The 24,062-nt window shown below is 37.9% G+C and overlaps 1 protein-coding gene across 1 annotated transcript in view; it reads left to right on the top strand.

Moving 5' to 3' along the window:
* PDE11A (phosphodiesterase 11A) overlaps nt 1-24,062 on the top strand; it is a 136,984-nt gene that overhangs the window by 12,719 nt on the left and 100,203 nt on the right. The window contains exon 2 of the mRNA XM_068407919.1: nt 4,417-4,575. Coding sequence (XP_068264020.1) covers nt 4,417-4,575 — 159 coding nt within the window. The remainder of the gene's footprint in view (nt 1-4,416; nt 4,576-24,062) is intronic.

The raw sequence follows: 24,062 nt of genomic DNA on the forward strand, positions 1-24,062 counted from the left end.
GCCCACCAGATGTAAATCAGCAACAATGTTACTAGTCAAGGTGTGTTGTTGTTTCAGTGTTTCCCCATATATTCTGTTTTGCTTTGAACAAAATTAGTAGAGCAGGGACTGTCTTCAGTAACACAAAGTGTGTTGTCAGTATTTCAGCAACAATAGCTAACTCTAAATAGTGGTTCTATTGGGTCTGGCTGAGATGGAGTTAATTTTCCTTATAGTGTCCCTCAATAGTGCTGTGCTTTGTATTGGTAGCTAGAAAGGTGTTGATAATGCACCAGTGTTCTGGCTACTGCAGAGCAGTGGTCACACAGCATCAAGGCTGTCTCTCCATCATTCCCCCCTGTCACCAGCAGGCTGGGGGGTGGGCAAGATCTTGGGAGGGGACAGAGCCAGGACAGCTGACCCAAACTGACCAGAGGGATATTCCATACCATATGACATCTGTTCAGCAATAAAAGCTAAGAGAAAGGAGAGGGGAGCAGGCAGTTTTTTTTATTATGATGTTTGTTTTCTGGAGCAACCACTATGTGTACTGAAGCCCTGCTTCCTGGGAAGTGGCTGGGCATCGCCTACTGATGGGAAGTGGAGAATAAATCTTTTTGTTTTCCTTTGCTTCTGTGCACAGCCTTTGCTTTTGTTTTATTAAACTGCATTTATCTTGACTCAGGAGGCTTCTTCCATCTTATTTTCTCTCCCCCTGTCCTGCTGAGGAGGGGAGTGATAGAGCAGCTTGGTGGGCACCTGACATTCAGCCAAGGTCAACCCAACACAGTAGTTCAGACATTACCAAGAAGTAGTTGAAGAAATAATGTTTAATTTATTCATTGGCAAAGCCTACTGTGTGGTAATTGCACTGCATTTCACTTCTTCTGTTGTAGAAGAACCATCCCTTTCTAGGCAGGATTTTCTACAGTGCAGAACAGTTCAGCTTCTATTGAAGTTGTTATAAAAGTGTTTAGAAGCATGTGGAAAGGTCACGAGATCAGGCAGGTCTGGGCCCTTGATGCCATTATTAAAAAGCATTCATCATAGGGGTTCTGGTTCTTCTAAAGAAGTTGTTAGGCACAAATAATTCAAGGGAATCTCATCAAACCCTTATCAAAGACTGTATATTAGTAATCTGATCATTATGGAAGCAAAGACTGCTTAATACACTCCAGAGGCAGAAATAGATCTGAGGAAGAACAACTACTAATGAAGTTATCAAATTAAAACAGAACAAAAGAAAATAGTGTGATAAAAGAAGAACCAAGAGCTTGATAATCTGTGGCAGAAGAGCGCTATAAACTGTATATGAATATCACAGTTGCTATTAATTCCTTATGGCTGAAAGGTATGTAAACTTGCAACAAGTAATAAAATAGCCAAATGTATATGTTAATCTTTATGATGAGTGAGTGTAGAGCATTTCTAAATCATGTTTCTTTTTAGGTGACTGAAACACCCTGTTTCTATAGCATCTGCAATACACAAGGAAATTACCAGGAAAAAAAAAACCCCTGTCAGTTTTTAGCATCAGTAAAGACTTAATGAATTATCTCTTCCTCACTACAATCAAATCTTATCTTAGATTAAGGACTGTATGGATTGTTTTCATCATCTGAGACAAATGATGACATTATTTCACAGCCCATATTGTCTAAACTTTTGAAAACAAAACTTGTGCTTATTTTTGTAGAACAGCTCCATTCCCTCATGTTAGGGGAGTCAAAACTGACTATAACTATGGTCTGCAGCATAACTAAATGCTAACTTCACCCTGGAGGAACAGAGCTGCTGCCAGTAAATAGCAGTAATTCTATCCCTGGCTAATAGAAGATCTGTTGAAGACTATTCTCTACTACGGTGAATGAAGATGCTGTTAGCACTGCCTCTTCTGAACTTTCCACCATCCTTTGAGTCACTTTGTGATCTGCAGTTTGAGTTGTACTGTTCTAGAGAATGGATTTCTGGACACTACCACATAAACAAATGAGCCGTGTTTAGTTCTGTTCCTTTTAGTTTTTGTCAATCTGTATTGAAAGTCATTTTCTGCTAAGATTTTAATTTTGCTCTCAGCTGTTTGCTTACCACAAATCTTAATGTATTTAAGAAAAACTTCAGACTGCTTAATGATCAAAAGTACTATAAGCTCCTCTTACTATTCTGGCAAGCATAGAAAATTGCATGAAAAGGTATTTATTACATTTTTTAAACACTTGTGTTTGTATATACAGTAATCTTTCTCCAGAGATAACTAACTGTGTGTATCCTGCAGAGGAAGGTTAAACAAACTGCAAATCCAAACAATATATTCATCAAGTCATATCTTTAGCTGAGCTATATGCTAAGAATTATACTGGCATGTGGGGGAGCTTTTTTTAAATGGGGACACTCCTGTACTTAGTTTTCCAGAAGGAGCTGAGGTTTTATTGTATTTCTTTGAAAAAAGCCTTTGTACCCCATTGGAATACTAGTGCACATAACAAGTCTTATTTGATGAACTAAATTTAAAGTGCAACAGACAGAAGTGGGGCCAAAAAGCATCTCAGTCTACTTGACAGAGAAGTTGTGAGCATCTACAGAATATAGATGTGAAGTGGCAGCGTGGCCTAGCGTAAGTGTGTATGTATGATCATGTTACTAACACTAGATACCAGTCTTTGCTGGCTGTCATTTGGTAGAAGTACTCTATAAAGTGATGGTGTTATTTTTTTAAATAGCAATCAAATTTAATTTGACCTCAAGATTATTGTCACCCTATGTGTATTTTTTGCAGTACTAATTATGTTTTTGAAGATGGTGGTTTATAATCTTTTAAAATGTGTCACATTCTGAAATTCTTACAAGTATTAAAGCACCTGGGTTTTTACCAAAACATGAGAACACTACTTCTAGTGCTTAGTGTAAAATGTGTTATGTCAATTGCCCCTAAACCATGTTTCAAATCTGAAGTAAGAACTGTCTAAATGCAACTTAAGTAAATTTTTTTGATGCATTGGGATTAGTATTGTGAGACAGTCTCCATGTAGTCTTTCCAGTGTTTCATAGTTCATGTAGTGCAAGTATCGCAAATTGACAAACGTATATGAAGTTGCAATGCTTTAAATTTAGCATTTCTGTCTGAAACTGATTCTTCCTGGTATTTCTCATGTCCTAGTTACCAGGTGGTATAATGTATGATGCACAAGAAAATTGAGAAGCTGTCTTGTTTGGTGCATGTATCAGGCAGTCAAGAGTACAGATCAGTAGAGCAACTTATATGTAAGTACATCTCGATTACTGATCAGATTGAACTGTCATAAATGTCTGAAAAACAGACTTAGGATGACTATATAGTGTCATGCTGATATGCTCCCTTGTTTACAGTCAAGTCTTAATTCTGCAATTGTCCAGGCTGTATACAGCTAATGGACACCCTTGCTCCACTCTGGGGTAAACATGGTGACTTTCCAGCCAAGGATAGTCTAGAAATTAATGCGTACCAGATATATGGCTCATTCTTCTCCTCTGTGTTCTCAATTAAGGTGGCACAGCACTCCTTGCAGCTTGTTATCCTTTCATACAAATCCCAGTGTCTGCATGTTTCACACACACTATGAAAAGATCTGTCTGGTGAACTGCAAACACCTCTTTCATTAGTGTGTGCCTCGAGGGGGCTATGGTGTGTGGACAGAGGAGCTCAGGGCCCTCACCAGTGTCTGCAAGGGCCATGTGGTTACCTGCAGCTTCACTGGTAGGAATGTATATTGGCAGCAATATAGAGAGACAGTGAAGCAAGCAGTATTGGTTAAGACTGAAGAAACTAAAAACTGCCTGTGAACACATGGGGAGCAGGAGCCAGACCACAGCTTTAGCCACTGATAGTTTCCTTATCTGTGTTGAAATCTGTGAAGGCTATGGGTATGGTGGGTCTGTTGCCAGTGCCAAGCCTGTGCTAGTGCCGTGGAGCTGTGGAGGACCCTCTGCTTACAGATGATCCCAGAGCCATCAAAGATGGTGCAGTCATGGTGCTGAGCCATGGGTGTAAGGAACTTGTGCTTTGTCAAGGCCCAAAGTGTGTTATGCAGTCTCTCTATCACATTTCTTCCTTCTCATATTTATGTTCTCCATGTGTTTGTCTTCATTTTCCATGTTCTCCTGGTAGCTGCTTTGGTAGTGACCCTTTAGGTAGGTCGTTCTTCTAACTGAGGTATAAATGTGGGACTTCAGTGAATAGGGTTATGTAATGGTAAGCCTTGTGTTGGTCCTCTGAGAACTGTTTTTCTTAGTATCTTAACTGAGGAAAAACAGCTAGTAAAGAATGGGATAATAACAGAGAAGCAACAACATAACACTACTGAAAATACTATGTAAGACATTGAGAAAATAAAGTATTTTGCCTGAAGAAAGCTTGGATATATGACATGCATGTTAATGCTTCCTTATTTTCTTTTGAAGGATCACCGCTTTAATGATGAGATTGACAAACTGACTGGATACAAGACCAAGTCACTCTTGTGCATGCCCATAAGAAACAGTGATGGAGAGATTATTGGTGTTGCCCAAGCAATAAATAAGACTTCTGGAGGTGCCCCTTTTTCAGATGATGATGAAAAAGTAAGATTACCTTTATTTTTTTTAAAGTTTCTGTTGTAACTCAGTAGACTCTTGTAAAGATACTTAATCCAAAGAAGTAAAAGGCACAGCTCTTGTGTTAATGGTGTGCTTTTAGAAGTGCTTAACATAAAATGTTTGTTTTTGTTGTTTTCAACATAAAACATGTATCTGTTCTATAAATGTGGGAGATCTTGTGGCTGAAACTTCAACTTGATGGTCTCTAAATCTTATGTAGACTTTTTTCATGTAGTAGTTCTTAATAGGAAGATTTTATTTTTGAAAACTTATCTGTAAGAATAAGCTCCCAGGGAAAGCTATGACACAGACACTCCTAAGCCTGATGACTTGAAAAATGACCACCTTCTCCTAGTGCACACCATGGCATAAATGCCTGCAGCATATGCAAAAGAAACTTTATTTTAGAGGAGATTATGCATATGCAACTTTATGCTATTCTAAAATATAGCAGACTTGTAAATGCGGACAAAGGACAAAGGGCAGGAAGGGGACACTAGGTGTGTGTATGAAATTAAATTTGGAGAGTAAAATGAGCTCGAAAGGTAGGAGAATAAAGGGAGCCACAAGGAGGGAACTTGAATTCAAGAAAGTGGGGCAAGCAGTAAGTGGTGCTGTTGAAGGCAGATGCCTACAGCTGAGAATGGAGGGGAAAATGCGTGTAAAGCCAAAAGATGATGGGGAAAAGAATGGCAGAGGGCAGCAAGCTGGGGAGGAACAGAACAGCAACCCTCTCTGCCCAGGAGAGAGAAATGGAGTCTCCTTCAAAGATGTAATAGGGAAATACACTTCTGCATATTAAAACGGTATTGAATCTCTGGTTTTGTGGAAGTGTAGTTAGAGGCAGACTTTGCCCCCAATAGCTCTTTATGTTGATTCAAAAGCAGTTAATATTTGATGCAGAGCCATTGTTGGTGTATTACGTACATGTTGACGTTTCTGTGCTATGACAAAAAGATGTTAAGTAATGCCTGTTAGAAGGGGAAAATCCTGTCTCATTGGTTCATCTAAATAGATGGAGATAGTTTTTAGAATCAAGATAGCTTGACATGAGCAAAATGCATTATAAAGCTAAACTAACAGGGGTTCACAAAGGCTGTGAAATATTGCATAAATCAAACTCAGATTCCATAGAAACCATAGTAATTGTATTTTTGAGTACTAATGCTATTACATTATTATTTTTACTTGTTATATACTTACAGCAATACATTTAGAGCATTGTGCATAACCATTTCATGGTTTGAAACAATTGTTTAGTGAGAATAAGAATATGAATCTTTGAATGATGTCCTTTAATAGCATCATACTTTGGTTTGCTGTGCAGTGGGAGTAATTCAGAATTGATTGCCTTTTTGAAATTTCAGCATATGAAGGAACCTTTTGTAGTCCAAGTGGGCAAATCTTTGCCAAGTGAAATATTAATAAGTGGGTGCATTAATGTTGAGAGAGAGTAAAAAGGGAGTACTGATTATTTTTATACCTTGTATTGTTACCAGATGTCTTCCAATAGAAACAGTTATGAGAAAATATTTCTTTATATTTTTATTATTTAGCATAGCACAACTTTGCTATCAAGTGGAGGTCTTCCAGCAGCTACTCTTAGCAACACCTACTTACATGTTAAGAGCCGGCTTGCTTGCTGTGGTTACTCTTCACACCAACACTATTAGTAATTTTATAAAACTGAAAAATTAATTACAAGAACAATACTCACTGCAGTGTGTACGTATATCTGGCATCATCTCTTGGTTAGATGTTTTCTTCTAAACGTGTGTTGAGTAATGAGGAAGAAAGTCAGGCTTCTTTCTGGCAGTATCACCTATTCTAGCACCACATTAAAGACCACTTTTCTGTGAAAAGAGTACAAAAACTTCTTTCCATAAAAATTTCTAATTCTGCAAGATGTCTGTGTAACTGATTCTGCATATTGATTTAGCTTGAATTAAATAACTTCAAAAATAACTCTTGATTTTTTTCAGATGCTACTTTTTCAGACATCTGAAGTGACCCAGTACTAAAATTGTTTCTTTATAAGTTATGTAAACTTGTGTAACCATTAGCTTGCTTCTGAATTACTTTTGATTCTTTAAAATCTTGGATGTTGAATATTGATTTATTAGCATACAATACAAATCTGGCAGTGTATGCTAAAATGGGTAGCCAAATGCAAATTAAACAAAATGAGACCACCTCTGAATAGACTTTTTTCTGCACTACTTTTTATTAGTACTCTGTGTCTGTGTAAAGGGAATTTTGTTTAAAATGCAGCCTTTATCAAGGATACAGCATTTGATTATCACACATTCAACTCGCAAAACAACTGTGTACATGTGAACTGTGTATTACATAAATATATTAATGTAAATATTTGATAACAGTACTGAGGCTGTGGCATTTGCTTCCATTCAGTGACTGTTAAATATTATCTAAAATCAGCAAGTTGCCCATAATTTAATTGCCATCTTTATATTATTATATATTTTTACTGGTCATTTATATCACTGTTATAAGCCTGTATGTTACAACTCTTCAAGAATATATTAAATGGATTCTCATATGTAGAGCTTATGGAAAAATAAATGAGAACATAACCATTATCATGCCCTGTAATAGATCTTAGATTTAATAAGGCTTGGCAGTCTGTGTGCTGTTATTTCCAAATCTGTGCTTTTAAGTTTCTTCACTCACTGATCACCTAGAAAGCACAATATACCTATGGGAAACAACAGAGCACATGCTTCCAGGAGAATGTCTTGCAAGATTAGCAAACAGGTTTTTTTATCATATCATCATCAAAAGTGCCTGTGAGGAAAGGGGGCAAGCAAAAACTGGGAAATCCTTTTCAAAATAAGAAAAGATCTACCTAGGTATTGAGGTTTGTGCAGAAAAGCCTGATGAGTAGCTGACAAAAGATGTAAATTCAGCTTTATGTTGATGTTACAATTTCAACAAGTAGCAGCATCAGAATGGTTAGAAAATTAAAATGTAAATTACTCCTCGTCCTCTCAAAGAAATGTCAGTGTCATTTAAGTCTGACTCTCTTTTAATTGCTTCACATAATACTGAGAGGGGATAGGCACTTTTAAACAAATCTGTGTTTTTTCACAAAGCTACAAGACTATTGTATAATGAAATGTCACTTGGGGGCACTACTGTTTTGAGTCAATAGGAAAAAAAAGAATTATGTTTTCAATTAGAAAAGTAGATGCTAGCATCATTTTTTTTGTAGTCTTGGTTATTTTCAGAAAGTTAAGAGCAAATAAAATATTTAAGATTTGAGGAGTGTTTAATGCTCCCAAGCTGTAACCAAGTTTGTATATTGCAATATGTAAAACGGAGTATTAGATTTCAAAGTTTTTTTTCTAGTTTTCTTTTTCATGGCAAATTTTCAGGTTTTTCTTTTACATCTCTGACAGTGATCATGATAACACACCGCTAATAATGAGTCTAAGTGAATTTTCCACATGTAATGCTTGTTTCCCACTGCGAAATTTCTCTTTTTGGTATAAGGGATGTTTCAGCCAATTCATTAAGTGCAGAACTAGACTTGACAGCCACTGGCATGAGAGAAAGTGTTTTGTTTCCCCAACATCAATGGCTCAGTTGAACAGACTGATTTCAGAGATTTCCAGTTTGATACAAACAATGCTAGAATACCTTACTACTTCTGTATAGCAGCCATCACTATTACATTATGTTGTGTAATTGGTAACTTTTTGGAAAAATAGGCTGGTGGCATACTTTTACATGTATTTCGCAAATGAAGGCACCAGTTCATCTGCACAGAGATAGAGTAGGAAGATTAAAAAACCAAACCCTTGAAAAGAACTGTGCACCCTGCATGCATTCGCAGTACTGTCCTGAAGATTCATTTAAGTATTTGTGCTGTTTGCTGGTGAGTCATGCTTGTTCCAAGACTGGTGAGAAACTCAGCCTAAAAAGAGCTTGACAGTCTGTAGATTATTGTATGCCCTTTAGACTCTTCTGAGATGCAGTGCCAAAACAAATCTAATCGTCCATCAGAGAGGCTCAACAAACAGCATCAGCAGCTCTGCTGTCACTTAAACCGACGTCGTGGTTCTCTCTGGTTCTGACATCCTCCTAGCCTGAAAGAGGTGAATCAACTGCAGTGAAACTACCCAGGACAGCCATTCTGGATTAAATTCTTCTTGACTCACTGAAGAGCAGTAGTTTGAATGCAGAGAGATCCATCCTGGGAGGGGGACAGAAGAACTGGATTTGGTTGTCTGTGCTCTGTGGATAGTTTTCTTAAGAAATATATATATCCAGATTCCTGGGTTTAGTTGATGCACATTTGGTTTGTGGGGGCTAGAAGGTATGGTTCTCATGCTCCAACGTTTCTTACATTCCTAATAGCAGCCCTGTAATTCTAAATTGCACAATTTAATGTGCTCTTCTTGGTCCATATTAATTGAGGCCTTAATATATTCTATACTGAGTCTACCATAGTGGTGAATGATTTGCAGGGATTTTGCTATACCTGCTAATTTGTTTTCTGTGAGTTTTTGCGTGATAGGTTTAGAGTAATGCTGGCAGGTAGCAACTTCAAAGTCAGGATGGTTTCTTTATCTTAGGGAAGTAATCAACTGTAAATAAAAGTACTAGGGAAGGGAGTGATCCAGAACAGTCAACCATCTCTGACTGTTGTGAAAATGATGACCCCAATTCTGTGAATGTGTGGAATTTACCAAAAGTGTCACCTGAAAATTTTGATGGGTCCACTGGAAAGGAACATAAGAAACAAAATAGGTAAAGAATTTTTTTGTTTCATATATTGCAGTATGTGGTGACCTCCTGCTAACATCTACCTTGGTTCTCTGAAAATCTGCATGGCAGTAAGATTCCAGAAGCTATTTAAAATTGATATAATCCTCAAAGGTATCATGTGGCCCTTGTGTCACTTACATCCCAATGCAAGAGAAGTTTGCTGAAAGAAGGCAGAAAATAACAAGACGTTTGAAGGATGAACTAGAACTATCTGGGAAAACATTTAATGGTCTATTAGGCACAGTTCTTGAGAAGTACTTGCTATACAAACCTAAATTAAAATAAATCACAGTAACTGAACTCTCTTGCTGGGGGAGTTTAAAACAATTTGTCACTAGAATATTGGCTTTATCAAGGTAGCTTCATGCCACTGGTTTGCAACCAACAGCACCAAATGACTGCAGTGACAAATATTTTAAAGGACTTCTAGTCTTGCATGTACATTCAGTCATGCTTTCAAGTTAAGCTGAAAGTCTAGATTTCTTTTTAATTACAGAACTCTATAAATGTGCTTGAAACTTAACAAAAACATCTACATCAGTACCTCTGTTTTGAAACTGGCAGTTAATATTTGAATTGGAAATCTTCATCTCTGAGGTATGGAAACATCTAAGATGTGTTTTACAGTCATATTTTAGTGAACTACTCTTTTTAAATACAAATGTGTATTTTTCCAGTCTCAGGGGCTACTTTGCTGTGTGTTTATGGTACGTATTACACTAAATCCTTGATACCTATTTGAGGCCTCTAGATGCTATCATAAAACAAACAAGCACATTGTCAGATTTGGCATCAGGAAATGTTTCTCTATAGAGCAGTTCAGTGAAGATTTTCATGGTGGTTTTTTTTTTTGTGGAGACTGGGGTTTTATTCTTGTCTTGTATGATGGTGAGAGTGGGGAAGGTATCTGGATTCTTCCTGCAATTGCCAGCAGGAATCTGAACCTGTTGGCTCTTCCCCTATTTCATGTCCTTGTATCTTCTTAATTAATACAGAGAGACTTGAACAAATAAGAGCTCTTGTTTGTAAACCTAGACTGTCACTTGGCTAATGTCTGTAGTATTTGACTTAAACCTCTGTCCATTGAGAAATGCATAGGAACATTTCATTAATGCAGACCCCCAAGTCTATTTATGAAGCTTAAATTCATCTGAGTCAGAGCACTGTAAAGAAAGCGGTTCAGGATCAGTTTTGGCTTCTGTATCCTTCCACTGGATGCAAACAGGCTCCAACAGGCTGAACACAGTTTGTGGTAGACTCTGCTGTTGATCAAACACCTCTCAGATTTCTTGATTCGCTAGACATGAAAGATGACTACTTAATTCGTTTTGTGAACATTCATTGAAAAGTCAGAAAACTGGAGAGGTTGTTATGCCAATGCTGCCCCCCGCCCCCCCCCCCCCCAACAAAGGTCAGAGTCTCCCTCCAGTAAGTTTAATTTTTTTTTTCTAGGAGATATTTTGTCAGCTGCCTAGAGTCTGAAGTTGCCTCTGAGCTTGAAAAGGTAATCAGATTTAGAAATGGTAGTCAGTCCTGGAAACTGAGCTATACAAAGAGCCTTGAGACAGAATAAAACTTGCATAATATTTGTTGGATGCTCATGGTCAAACAATCTGGTTGGCACACAGGAAAACCCTGTATGCATTTCTTCCTGTATTGGGCCTTATCTCTGTTCAGCTCTAAAAGAACTGTGTTGAAACTAATCACAGTATGGGAGCTGCTGTTTTTGTGTACCCAAAGCTATGTGCAGGTTATGTTAAATCCATCCAGTAGATACATTAAATGATGTCATGTCTCTTGAATTAACTATTTCAAGTGGATTAGAATCACCAAGGTAGCATTGTAGTGGTTATTGTAAGGTGGCATCTGCAGCTCTGTAATGACTTAAGATGTTTTCATTGCCTAAAATACAGACACCCAGAGCCCTGAGCCTTCAACAGGCTGATGGTAATAGGCAGTGCTTTACAGCCTGAGTTAATAAAGTTTTTTTTTTTACTGTTCTGTTTGGCAATTTGTAGAAGCAGCCTGATTGATTTCCTAGGAAATCAGAGCCTTTTTCTTTCGATGTGGCAGCATTAAGTATTTGTATCCAACGCACCATTTGAGAACACATATTGCTGCTTTCCTTCATTCTTAGTTCATTCATGTTATACAAAAATTATACTTGCAATGATTTTTATTAACTATGTCCCTGTTTGACAAAACCTGCAGAGGAGTTATGAGGATAAGTGATCCATTAGAGACATTAATTATGAAGCATTCAGTAGTACCTTGGGTCTAAGTCTTACTAAGAGACCTTTGGGTCTTCCTGCAAATTCTGAAGCATAAAAATAGGTCTGGAGCTTGTGCTCTGTTTTCCCCTTTCATTGGTATTCGCAAGGGGTTGCAGCAGGCCTGGAAGAAGGAGTCCAGATCTCTACTGGCCAAACACATGAACAGACTTCACAGGAAAACTGACAATGCAGCAAAATGTGGTGATCATGGGACTCCTTTGCCTTGCCTTTGTGCAGCCATACTATGTTCTTCATTGAGAGGCTGAAGAGTGTAAAGTTTTCAACAGAAAGCCCAGAAGCCAAGAATTCTGCAGTTCTGATGGTAATTTTCAGACACTTCAGTAACTAGAAACTGTGATGTTAATATTACTTTTATCTATTTATTAATACTAGTAATAGAGTTTTCACTTAAATGCTTTGAATACCAGAACAATAACACAAGGGTTCAGGGGGTTAGAATTTTGTTTGGTTCATCTGTCAGCAGAAAGAAAGCCTGCCACAAAATAGTCTGAGGGCTATGATGTGTACTTGTGTTACAGTATAACTCTTACATGCTGTCTATATAAGGAATTTACTAAAGCTTTTTTTCTGGAGAAAACATGTTATTACACTACCTAAGGAATAGTTTTTACCTTCAGCTGTATTCCTGTTCTTGGCAAAATGCCCTTAAACCAACTAAATTATTTTGATCAAATGGTTTGTTAGAAAAATCTTTTTTGCTTCAAGTGAAACCTGCATTGGGATCTTGTTATGGAAGCATGTAAAAGGAAACTTTTCTGGTCGGCAGCTGGTGAAGCCTTCGTTTCTGACAGTTACTGGAGATGTGCCCTGTGGGCTGGATGGGAGGACTTTGTCCATAGTGAAGTGTTTTCTGAACTTTTGGCAGTCTGTTCAGTTCTCCATAGCTGCTGTTCATAATAACTTCAAGGCTTGATATACTTCTAGAAAATAGCATTTTGCATCTCCTGTGAATTGCTTATCTTTCCTGAAGCGGAATGAAATGTTCGTACAGCAGTTGCTGCCATCAAAAGTATTTCCCACTGGAATAGTTATGCTGAGCCTGTCTGTAGTTATAGGTTACATGATGAGATATTCAAAACTGCTTAGCAAATAATTTTGCTAAAAATTAAGTCAACCTCTGACCTTCAACATCTTATTACAGGCTTCATAAGAAACTGTAATTAAAACAGTATTCTGTCGTTCTAGCACTGACTCACAGTATGCCCTTGGGCAAATCACTTTACAGTGGTCTCTCTTCTGAAACATAATTCTAAAAATGGCATTAGGTGGTTCCATATGTACTGTCAGACTTTCCATTTTAAGTATTCTGATTTTATAATAAGGAAATTTTCCATCTTGTTGAGCTCAGCCTGAGCTTTTGAAACCTTGTTGAATGCTTTCTTTGCATGCTGCAGCTGTAATCTGAACAGATCTGGTTAGAAAACACCAAAACAGTTTCACAAAAATCAGTTTCAGCTGTTTGTTTAATAGTCCCAGCTTTACACATATTTCTCATCTCCATGAAAATTGTGCCACGCTGTTGTTCTTGAGTGGTTTGCAAAAGCGTAACTGGTCTATAATTGGTGAACTCCTGATTGTACATTAGAAGGAACTCAGTCCTCCTCCATGCTATCTTTGCAATTGCCAGCCTGAGAAATTCATATCTGCATCCCAGTAGTTGGAGTATGTAAGCAGCAATGTAGCTGTAATGCCTGTTAGGAGTGTATAGGAATGAGTTTCCCCTATAGCTGGGAAAATAGCTGTTTAATTCTGTGGCCACAAATGAATAAAACTCTTGTCCTTCTCTCATAGGAAGATAAGAAAAGATTGGCCACCTCAGATGAAACGTCTGTCTAACCCAGTGACCTTTGTCAGCTGCTGAAAGCAAATGCCTGGGATGAGGCAAGCACAGAATGGTATTTCTCTCATGTACTCCACCAGTTTCCCATGATATGTGCCTCAGGGCCAGAGCCCTGACATATCTTTGTATTTAATACCAACCCAGGGATTTTCTACTTAAGAATTTATTCAGGCATTTCTTGAAGCAAGACAAACTTCTAGCTTTCACAATGCGTGTTTTGTGAAGAAATGCCACCCGACTTCCATTAATTTCATGTTATTCCTCCTTGTTTTGCTTTTAGTGAGCACAGTGAAGAGCCATTCCCTATTCATTTTTGTGCCAGTTGTTTTGCCCTAAAAATCTTCAGCCTTTAAAAGCTCTAAAGTTCCCACCTGGAGCAGCAGTCCTTCCTGCAGCCAGCTGTTTGCTTTGGCAGAAGGGGTGCCTGCTCCCCAGAGACCTTGGCAGTGCCTCTGGTCTGCTGTCACAGTCAGTACTTTCCCTTTCTGGAGAGGTAGAAGTCATTTTGAACCATTTTTCTGTACACTCCAGCCTGGAGGAAAGAGGAAAAAAAAAAAAAAACAACAAAACCACAAAACAAAAAAACCCCACACACACAACCACCAAAAACACAGGAACTGCACTTTTCTTAGTACTGTAAAACTGGCATGTATGCCTAGAGCTGTTTTTGAAAGCCAGGTCAGATCTTCATTGCTTGTTGGCATCTTGATACCACTGCATTACCAGAACATAAAGAAAGGAGGTTTTGTTCATCTAACCTAGCTAGTCTACTTCACTAATTGTTAACTTCAGTGAAAACTGTTACTGTTCTTATGAAAGATTCCAGAGCTCCCTGAATCATTGTGGATGTTGGGAAGTGTCATGTGTTTAATAAAAAAAAAAAAACAACAAAACAAAACCAAAACAAAACAAACTTACAACAAAGAATAAAAAACATGTTGGGTCACCAGTGGAAGTTAGTCAACAAGATTAACAACTGCTGTGCAGCAAGATTGTGTTCAGAGTAGAGCTGACTAGGATTATGAAAGCTAAAGCAGTTTAACCCACTAATGATAACGATTTTTGCATCTCTTGCCTAGCTGGCAAACACTAAACTAGAGTTAAAACAATCAATATTATGATGACTTTTTCAGTTGGAATGTTGTTGGAGCTGCTGGGGTGACTGAGCCTCACTGTTCACAATCATGAATGGTGGTTAGATTTCAGCAAGGAAATTATGCAGAACACTTCAGGTAACTTAATAGGAAAAGCAAACTGTGATTAGGAAAAATTTCCTGTGAACAGCATAGTGATACAGGCAGGGGCACTAGGAAGAACACTTCATTTAACAGTGCTTTGTGAAACCTGTGAGTAAGCACCTTAATTGTCAATTCAGTCTGTGGGGAACCCTTTTACTTAGAATATTTATCCATGTACATTTTTAGTGAAACAAAAAAAAAATATGCTGGCAGCTCTCAAGGCTGCAGTCTTTGGAGTGAACTTTACATGAATTTGACCTTAGTATTAACTTGCTGGCAATTTGCTATCTATATGGTATAATAAATAAAACCATGTCTTGGTGTTTTTTCTTTTTCTTAAAGACTATGCTGTATAAAAACAGACTAGAGTTTTGAAGTGCTGGTGTCATAGTTACAAGGCAAATTCAATGATAATAGCTCTCCAGTGTTGGGGCATGCTTTTAAACTGGGAGAGGAGTGGAAATGCCCTGGAGCTGTAGAGGACAGGGCACAGTGTCTAGGGCTGTGTTATGGGGTCCCAAGTATGGGGAGGCAAGTGCTGAGCGGTGATGGACTCCTGGAGATCTGAGAGCTGAGGATGTCCAGCTGCCATGTGGTGAGGTGTCAGGGGGATGTCTTGCAGGACAGCAGGGCCACATGTGGTCAGAGCTGGAGCAGCCCTACAGTCTTGTCCTACAGAGCAGAATAGCTATGAATCTGGTACTAATTCCTACTAAGGAAAGGAGGCTTTGAAAGAAGGAAGCTTGCCAGGACATGTTACCATAAACACAATCTGAATTTTCCTTCTCTGTCACACACAGTAGAAAACATGTTTAGTGTGGTTAGTGGGGGCTATGTACTCAATTTTGTGCTTGAATCAAAGGTTTATAATCTGCTCTAGTTTAGGGTTTCAGGGCTTCTCCTTCAATGGAACTGTATGTCCAGAAGTTTCAGTTCTCCATGATGGCAAAGATTGTTGCTACCCTACTGGACATGCACAGCAACTGAAATGTGGCCTCAGTAATACCGCTGTCACAAGGACAAACTCCAATTTCTAATCTCTTAAAGAATATCAAGTAATTCTGACCTTCAAGAAGTTGGCAAAATTTGATAGAGCAGCAGGGGTGTGGATGGCTTATAAAAGGTGAAGTCTGCCTGCAGAAGTGTTAAACCAGGAGGCTGGCAAGAAGCTTCTCACTAACAAATGAGAGCAACAAAATACTGCATCTAATTGAAGTTTTGGAAAAACATGCAATGTAGAGACTAATTTTCCTTATATGTGGAGAGATGATCTCTGTTTTTGTGTGATCTCATGAACATCTGACAAAATCTGACAACTGAGTAATAAACTCAATAGTTGCTGCCAGCCCAAGCAGTTCATATACAAATGAAAGCATTTTATTTTTCTGAAGTGGGTTTTGGGAAATCACCATACACAGAAAGCAGAGGCCATTCCAGTGAGATGTGAAAAGGTGTAAGCCAAAATAGGAGCATGTAGGAATGATCATGAGCATTTCATGTGCTCAGCTATCAGTCTTATGATGTTTGAAGCTGCTGCACTGATGTCTACGTTTAGAAGAATGGGTAGTTTTTCCTGTTTTGTCTTCAACTTATTACGGCTTTTCACATATTCTCTAAAAATTAGGTTCCATTTTCAGAATAGAAATAGTGGAAAAGAATGGTGAGAAACTTATAAAATAAGCCTCTGTGTTCTATGTATAAGGAGGATTTAATGTATGTTAATAAAATGAGTTCTTCCACTGACTAACTACTTGGTGATCATCTCCCTCACTGATGTAGTGCTAAACTTGTATGTCCTGAACATTAAAATAAAATACTTCAATTATTGTTTCCTCAGGTACTTAGACTTTTTATTTTAATGAAAACTGAACTAGAGATGAATAATTTGGATTGATTCTAATTTAAATCTAATTTGCATGGCCTTCTGTTTTGCTTCTGCTGTCAGTTTTGTGGATTTTATGAGAATAGATATGTCAAGTCAGATACTAAGATCTATTTTTGCTTATATAAAAAGATTAATTTAGATGTTAGATGCTTGAAGTAGAATGTGATATTGAAGCTGGAAATATCTAACTTAAAAATATGCAAGAGATACTGTTTTAAACGGAACTTACTTTTCTGGGATAGTTGCTGTAATTCTGATGTGAAGTTAATTAGGCAGTGTGATTTTATGTGAATATGACTATGAAAGCTATGGAAGTGAGTATCGGGAACAATAACCAGAACATTGTGTATGTGGATGCATCTTCTACAATGGCAGAGTTATAGCAGCAGAACAGTGTTAGTTTTCTTTTTTTAATGGAATTCTTTTGTGTTTACATTTCTCTCAATATTTTAATTTTTTGAGTCAATCATGCATTCTGCTTTTACTGGAGGACAGAGGTTTATGCCTGACTTGGCAGCAGCTGCTGCTGCTGGGAGTATATGTTGCCATGCCTAATGGTATGGTTACCATATCCCTGTTAGTCTGGCATTGCAGCTACTGAATTAATACTCAAATTTGTGGACTTGTGATTGGTACTGCTACATTAACCAGAGCTGTGTACTGGTACCTCATCACTTTCATTTGCAGTTAACTGTCACACAAAAAACCCTGAGAATGGGCTGATTGCAAAATAGCATTCAGAAGCACATGTAGGAATGCAGGAGCTGCTGTCTCTTTAAGTCAGGTTTTTGCAACAGGGAGAGAAGTGGAGGCAGGAAAGAGCAGGGCTGGGGGAGTGAAAAGCTGGGGCAGACCCGGGCTGAGGGCACAGCAGCACTCGATGGAGAAAGCACCTTGCACTCCTGACTTTGAGTCTAGCACTCGTGTGCCACCAGAAAAGGTCTCACCCCCTCTAGTGGCTTGTATTCCTACTTGGTTGTGATGATGAAATTAAATGAGCACGTATACCTTTGGGAGGCACTACTCCAGTTAAGTTGTGACTCCTTCAGCTTAGTGTTTCTGGTATTTTTAGTACTTTTTTAGCACTCAAAGATGGCAGGATGTTTTATAAGTGTTAGTTACATATAAATCTAGCTACCCATCTTCATGCTTCTTCCACGTTTTCTGACAGGCATTTACTCCACATGAATGCAGATAACTTTAGGATAAGAATGCTACAAATGTCTCTATGTCAAGCCAGAGCTTTACACTTTTAGGCGAGGACTGAAACCGTTCAGTGCTCGCAGTCCCGTTGTGTGAGCAGGAGCAGCCTGTTCACACTGCCATCAAGTGGGTGCTAGGCATTACGGCACCAGCGTGGTGTTTGAAGTTTCTCATCATCTTTGTATTACTTCAAAATCTTAATAAACCTGACTTCACTTACTTGCATGTCTGATTCTGACAACACCTGCAGAGGCCACTCCTTTCTACATGCAATACTGAAGAAGCAGAGGTAGTTCTCTAAAACCATGTGCTTACATGGGAAGGGAAATCAAGATTTTTCTGCTCTATAGTTTGTCTGCAACTGACTTACCATATAAGGTTGATTTTTATATCTATGTCCTTATGTGTGAATGATTGAGACTTCACTTAATGTAGACTGTAGTACTCAAACATTAGTAACTGCCAGAATTGGAGTCATGTTCACAACTGCATTCAGAGCTTTCCATGGGTCATGTTTGCTTTATGAGCAATATTTTCACTTTTCAGTGTTTTTCTGTAGATGATGAGATGATCAGATCCAAAAATGGACTCAGACACCTAAAGCAAGATTTTAAGTGTACTTCAGGCATCTTCACTCAAAGTTTTATGGTAACCTGATCCAAGAAATGCCTTGCAATCAATAGCGACCTCCTTGTTCATCCACAAAGTTACCCCATGTGTCTGCATACGTTGCTGCTTCAGTCTGGCAGCGTCATCAATTATTAAAAATTGAACAACCTTTTGTTAGATGCTGAAAGTAGCTGAACACTTTCCAACAAGATAATTTTTCATTTATTTATAGCTTTATCACATTTCAGATGTTTAAGGTGAATGTTTCCATGCTGATATATTTTTTTTCCCTCAGGTAGAAACTCCTCTGAATTTTGCCTTTTTTCTTTTAATCTACTCAAAATATCTTTTTCTCAAACTATTTTTGTGCTCTTGCACACCAGAGCTCTGGAAAGCTTGACATTTGGTTGTGAGCTGGGATATGCATGGCTGGATACACATCACAGGTGCTGTGAGGAGTCCAATGCTGTCCATGTGGTTTAAAAAAAATTTTTTTTTAAATTGCATCCTCAGAACTTTGTCATTCTGCTTTCTAATTTATGGCTCATTCTACAGCTCGCTCATTTGTCTTCTCCCACTTCAACAGTTGTATCATCCTTTTTGTAACAGACAGTGTACATGAAGCCTGTTTTCCCTCTGTGTTCCCTTTTTCTTTTGCTTATGTCTATTTTCTCCCTATGCTTTGTGTAGATGGGTGCTATTTGTGAAAGAGGGAAGAGTCTCAATAGGTTTGCTGTTTGGTAGAGCTTAGTATGTGTCACTTCTCACTCAGACACTGAACATATTGGTGGTAGAAAAGGTCATTCCACAAGATCTTTTGGTGTTACAAGAACTTCTGCATGTTCAAAGGACTACTAGATTTCAGACCAATGAAAGCTGCTACTGGAGGTTATCACAGTCTGTCACTGTTTGTCATGCAGCATTGTGTATCTCCTCTTTCAGATATTGCTAGAAATGAATACAAGGATGTAGAGTATCCCATGTCCCCACCAAATTATTTCCAGATGGGGACAACTAAGTTTGCTTGATCTATATGACATACAATGTGGTAGGTCCATTCTTTTTGAGCCTTTCTTATTTATTAAACGTTTTTACTATTTTATTTTAGTATTGCTTATAATTTTCCTTTGTTTTGCTATCCTGTCTCTATTTGAATTTAATTTTTATTCATGTGATATAGTTTTATTTCTAACTTATTTTTCTGCAATACAAAGGGATTTTTCTCCTCCATTTCAGCCTTACTTATCCTTGTCAAGCAGGAACCTAAAGGAAGCAATGCAAATGAAAGATACAGCACTAAAAAAAACCAACACAACTGTAGGCACAATATCTAATAAGTTAAAAAATAAAGAGGAATATTGAGAGTATGTGGGAAGTATGGAAGTGGTGACTATCCCTTGCCAAGACAAAGTGGAGAACTTTGTAAGACAAATCAGCAGAAGGGCTGCTCATCTACAAAAGCAGAAACTAAAAAAGGGAAAAGATCCACCAGATAAAGAGAAGCAATTTTGGTCATGATAGGAGTAGTGGAGAACATACATCACAGCATCTGTGGTGCAGATAGACAACATAGGATGGCAGGTTGTCTTCTGCTTGCCAGTCTAAATAATAGCATAGCTGAGGGGCTGGTTGTATACCCTTAAATATCCAAGGAGACATGTACTGTTGAGAAAAAAGCAGAAGGGGGGAGGCCACAAACACAAAGAACCAACCCTGATATAAATTGAGCTTTGTATGTAGGGTAACTTTAATTGTTGAAAAATTGTTTTGAAATAATAGGCAAAGCCTCAGGAATTTTAGTAAGATAATGTTTGCTTTCATGCCTCCCTTTTAAGAGGCAAAGTTGGTGATAACTTCAGTGTTCTTGGAAATTAGGTTAGGATACAAATGTATCTTAATTTTCTTCTTGTCATGTTTTGGTCAGTACCAGTACTTTCAGAAAGCATTTATCAGGATGCTAAGTGCAGAAATATTTCAGGGTAGTTAGTTCTTTGAACTTGAGTTTTAACAAACTTGCTTCTAACATACTCCGTTTTTTGACCTCTCATCCCTCAGCCATAATTATCTGCAGTAGCGGTAACTGTGTGGTAACAAGCTTCAGACAAGTGGTAACGAAGCTTCATGCAAGCTTATGAAATTCTGCAGGAAGTCATCTCTTCATTCTTGGTTTTTTTTGTATGTAGCTGTCAGCTTTGATTACCAGAACATTAATGCCTTTTCCAGAGCCCCAGATCTGGAGGCTAAATTGGGGAGGTGGGGGGTGTTATAGAAATTTTCACATAATTAATGTAAAAGTTCTTATGAGTTAGGGAGACAAGGATCAATAGGGGTGAAATAGAATGAAGAATAGAATAATTAATACAAGTCTAAATAAACACAGGTGGGCTTTCACAATCCATGAATATTGTTCTAAAAGCTCCTTGTGTAATCCTGACCTATGACTGAACAAATCATCAATCAAAGCTTAATGAGTAGCTAAGCAGGAGTAGGCCTAGAAGTATTACCTTCTGATGATTTTAGTAAAGGGGATGTATGATTAACCTTTTCTTTACCTTAAAAGAAATATAGGATACTTAGAAATAAACATTAATAGAAATAAAGTTCTAAATAGACTTTAGCTATTTTAGGTTAATACTTAGGAGACACTGGCAGTGGAAACCAGACTCTGGTCAACCCGGATCAAGATGGGATGCTGATCACAGCAAGAACATTAAGGACGGGGTATCGACCGGAGTCGGAGTGGAACCAGAACATAAAGATCAGCTAAGCAATGGAAAAGAATGGACTTTTGTGGACTCCTGACAATGGACTTTTATGGACATCTAACAATTGAAGAAAAGAAGAATTGAAATAGCTAGTAGAATTTTAACAGAAGTTTATGAAAAGTTTATGATGTAATTGGTTATTAGTTTCTATATAAACCGATAGTGAATTTGAGTCGGGTACCATTCACTGCGGTGGTGGTCCAACTCTGAGTTGTTTAATAAAACCAGCAAACCTAGAGACCCGGACTCTGCCAATTTTCTTTAACAGGGGGAAAGTATACGAGAGGGAGGGAGATTAAGTAGTCAAAAAGAGGCAATCCATAAAACAGAGATAGATTGGTCTACCTAACTGGGTTGTCTAAGTGCTCTGGGATATTATATCTGCTTAAAAGAGCAAAATAAAAGGTAATAGTTCCAATATGGAAGCTAATGTGTTTTTAAGACCCTTAAGTCTTTTTTTGTTTGAACAATTTAAACTGTTTAGCAAATACTACTGATACTGTATTTGTTTTTCAGGTAGAAATGGAAATAAGGCCATTTATTTCTTGGGTAGAGTCCCCAGTTTATCCTGTGTTGTTTCTTAGCTCTCTGAACTGTTATTAGTCACCGTCTCTTCTCCTGCAGTGGATTGGTGCAAGGAGATCCTGAAGCTAACTCTGTGCTTAGATGTAATCACTATGTCTATGTAGTATTCTTAGATGGCTCTTGAATGCCAGAAAGTGCTCCAAATAAAATATACTCTAGATAAAATTCATCAGCCAACTAAAGATGTGGAATCTAGGGTTTGAGCCTCAGTGTTGGTTTGACTGTGGCAGCACCCAGATTGGGTTCTGGCATGAGGGGGCAAGGCTTTATTTTCTGGGTGGTGCAGCTCCTTCTCAGATGCTCACTGTGTGCAAGTTCCAAGCCAAACCCCTAAGTAAAGATACTGTGTTTTGCATTGTCATTAATATGTGCTGCTCTTGAACAGTCCTGAACTAAATTGTATTATGTTGTGATTTCTTTTTAGGAAATTGTATGTAATACATTGAATGACTTTGGTAATTATTTACATTCTCTCAAGAGAATGAATAAGAGGAGTGGTAAATCTAATATGAAAATTTTCAATACAAGTGTTAAGGAGATGAATCCTCAGCTTTTTTAAGTACCTCACAGGCTTATATTTTTTTGAAAGTGTGCCTTTATTTCACCTGTCCCTATGTTTGTTTTTTTTTTAACCTAGAAGCCCCATTCATGGGCCCAAGACCCCAGTATGGTAGGTGCTGTACAGGCAGCGAGCAGGAGGCAGCTTCTCCAAAGACATGGTAGGAAGTATTACAAAAATGACAGATGGGATGTCATAAATAAGTGTCTGATGACCTTTTAGTAGGCTTCCATAGACCTTTTGGACACTGAGGGAATTTAATTTTTGTGCTTTAAAAATTTTTCATCTGAAAGTAGGCCACAAAAAGGAACATCAAGGGAAGAAGAAAAATCACATAATAGTCATAGATGAGAAACTGTAGAAGTGGCAAAATCTTCACCGCTAAAAACTGGACTAGGGTTGCAGATTGGGCCGGCTGAGGTAATCACAGGATGGTAGCACTAGGCCAAAAGTTGGATCTAGTCTTTCCAGGGACAGAATGATAAATAGATACCTCTGCTTGCCACGTTTTCCTTAATGCAGTTGTAAGTTAGTGGTTACAATACAGCAGAAGGGTCCTGATACAGTGTTCAAGATTCCTTTCTATCAAAAACATACTATGTGTTTTCCTTATGCATTATGGTTTAATACTTAAACAAAAAAACTCATCAAAACAAAAAAAGCCCTGTGATGATTTTGCTGTATTAACATGGTTAATATTTTCAGGAAGCATTCGTAAAGCCAGCTGTTTGGAATACTTTGTTTTCCTCTGGAGCAGGTCCCATAAATTGTTTTGTTCCCAGTTCATATTTTTTGAATCAGCATACTTTAATATACCTTTCTTTAATGTACTCTTTTTGACATACTATGTGATTATTTATCATAGGCACTATGTATCCCAGAGCACAGACATAGATTCACACTAAGAAAGTTTTTCCTTCCTTTTGTGGAGGCATGTGGATTCTTTTGGGCAGGAAATTTTCCTTGACTCTGGACAAATAAAACTATTCTTTTGTAAAAGGAAAAAAAGGCATTATTGATGAATTATGCCCTGTTAGGAGTATTATTAAAATGTAGTAACAAAATATTACTCAGTGCTGCACAGGCATAGCAATACAAACCCTACTGATGATGACAGGAAGCCAGGGTTAAATCTATATACATTATTTCAAGAAGCTTTCACTATTGTCTTCACTGTCATTTGGTTTCCCTTACTGTGTGGGGTTTTTGTTTTGAAACGGATTTTTGTATTTTTTAAATTAGTGAAGAGAATAGGTATACCTCTATCAGGTTGTTAATAAAGCCATAATAAATAACAAATATTAAAATTATGTTCAAGGTATCATGCAACTGAGTTATACAACACACCAGACTTGTGGGGCACAAGTTTTTACAAATGGTTGTAAGCCTTGATTATAAGTGGCCTATTTACTTGTACATTCTACTGACTTGAGAGCATACCAAGCACAGAGTTTGGTTCAAGTCTGCAGTCCTTAGCTGAGAATCTGTTGTACCTGGCAGAAGCATTATAAGGAGTGCTCAGCCTGGAGGTAGAGGAACAAGGGGTTGTTTTAAATTTTCAAGATTATTTGGTACTCTGGAGGTCACTGTAATGTTTAGGAGACGTTAGAACAGTCGAACTCAGCAAGTCTAATTTATTGCAGGTTCTCTGGGCTGTCTCTGCAGTCTGTAAGAGCTCTAAATGCCACCTTGTGCTCTGTGCT

The sequence above is a fragment of the Nyctibius grandis genome, chromosome 9 (assembly GCF_013368605.1).
Source record: "Nyctibius grandis isolate bNycGra1 chromosome 9, bNycGra1.pri, whole genome shotgun sequence".
In the NCBI taxonomy this organism is placed as follows: Eukaryota; Metazoa; Chordata; class Aves; order Nyctibiiformes; family Nyctibiidae; genus Nyctibius; species Nyctibius grandis.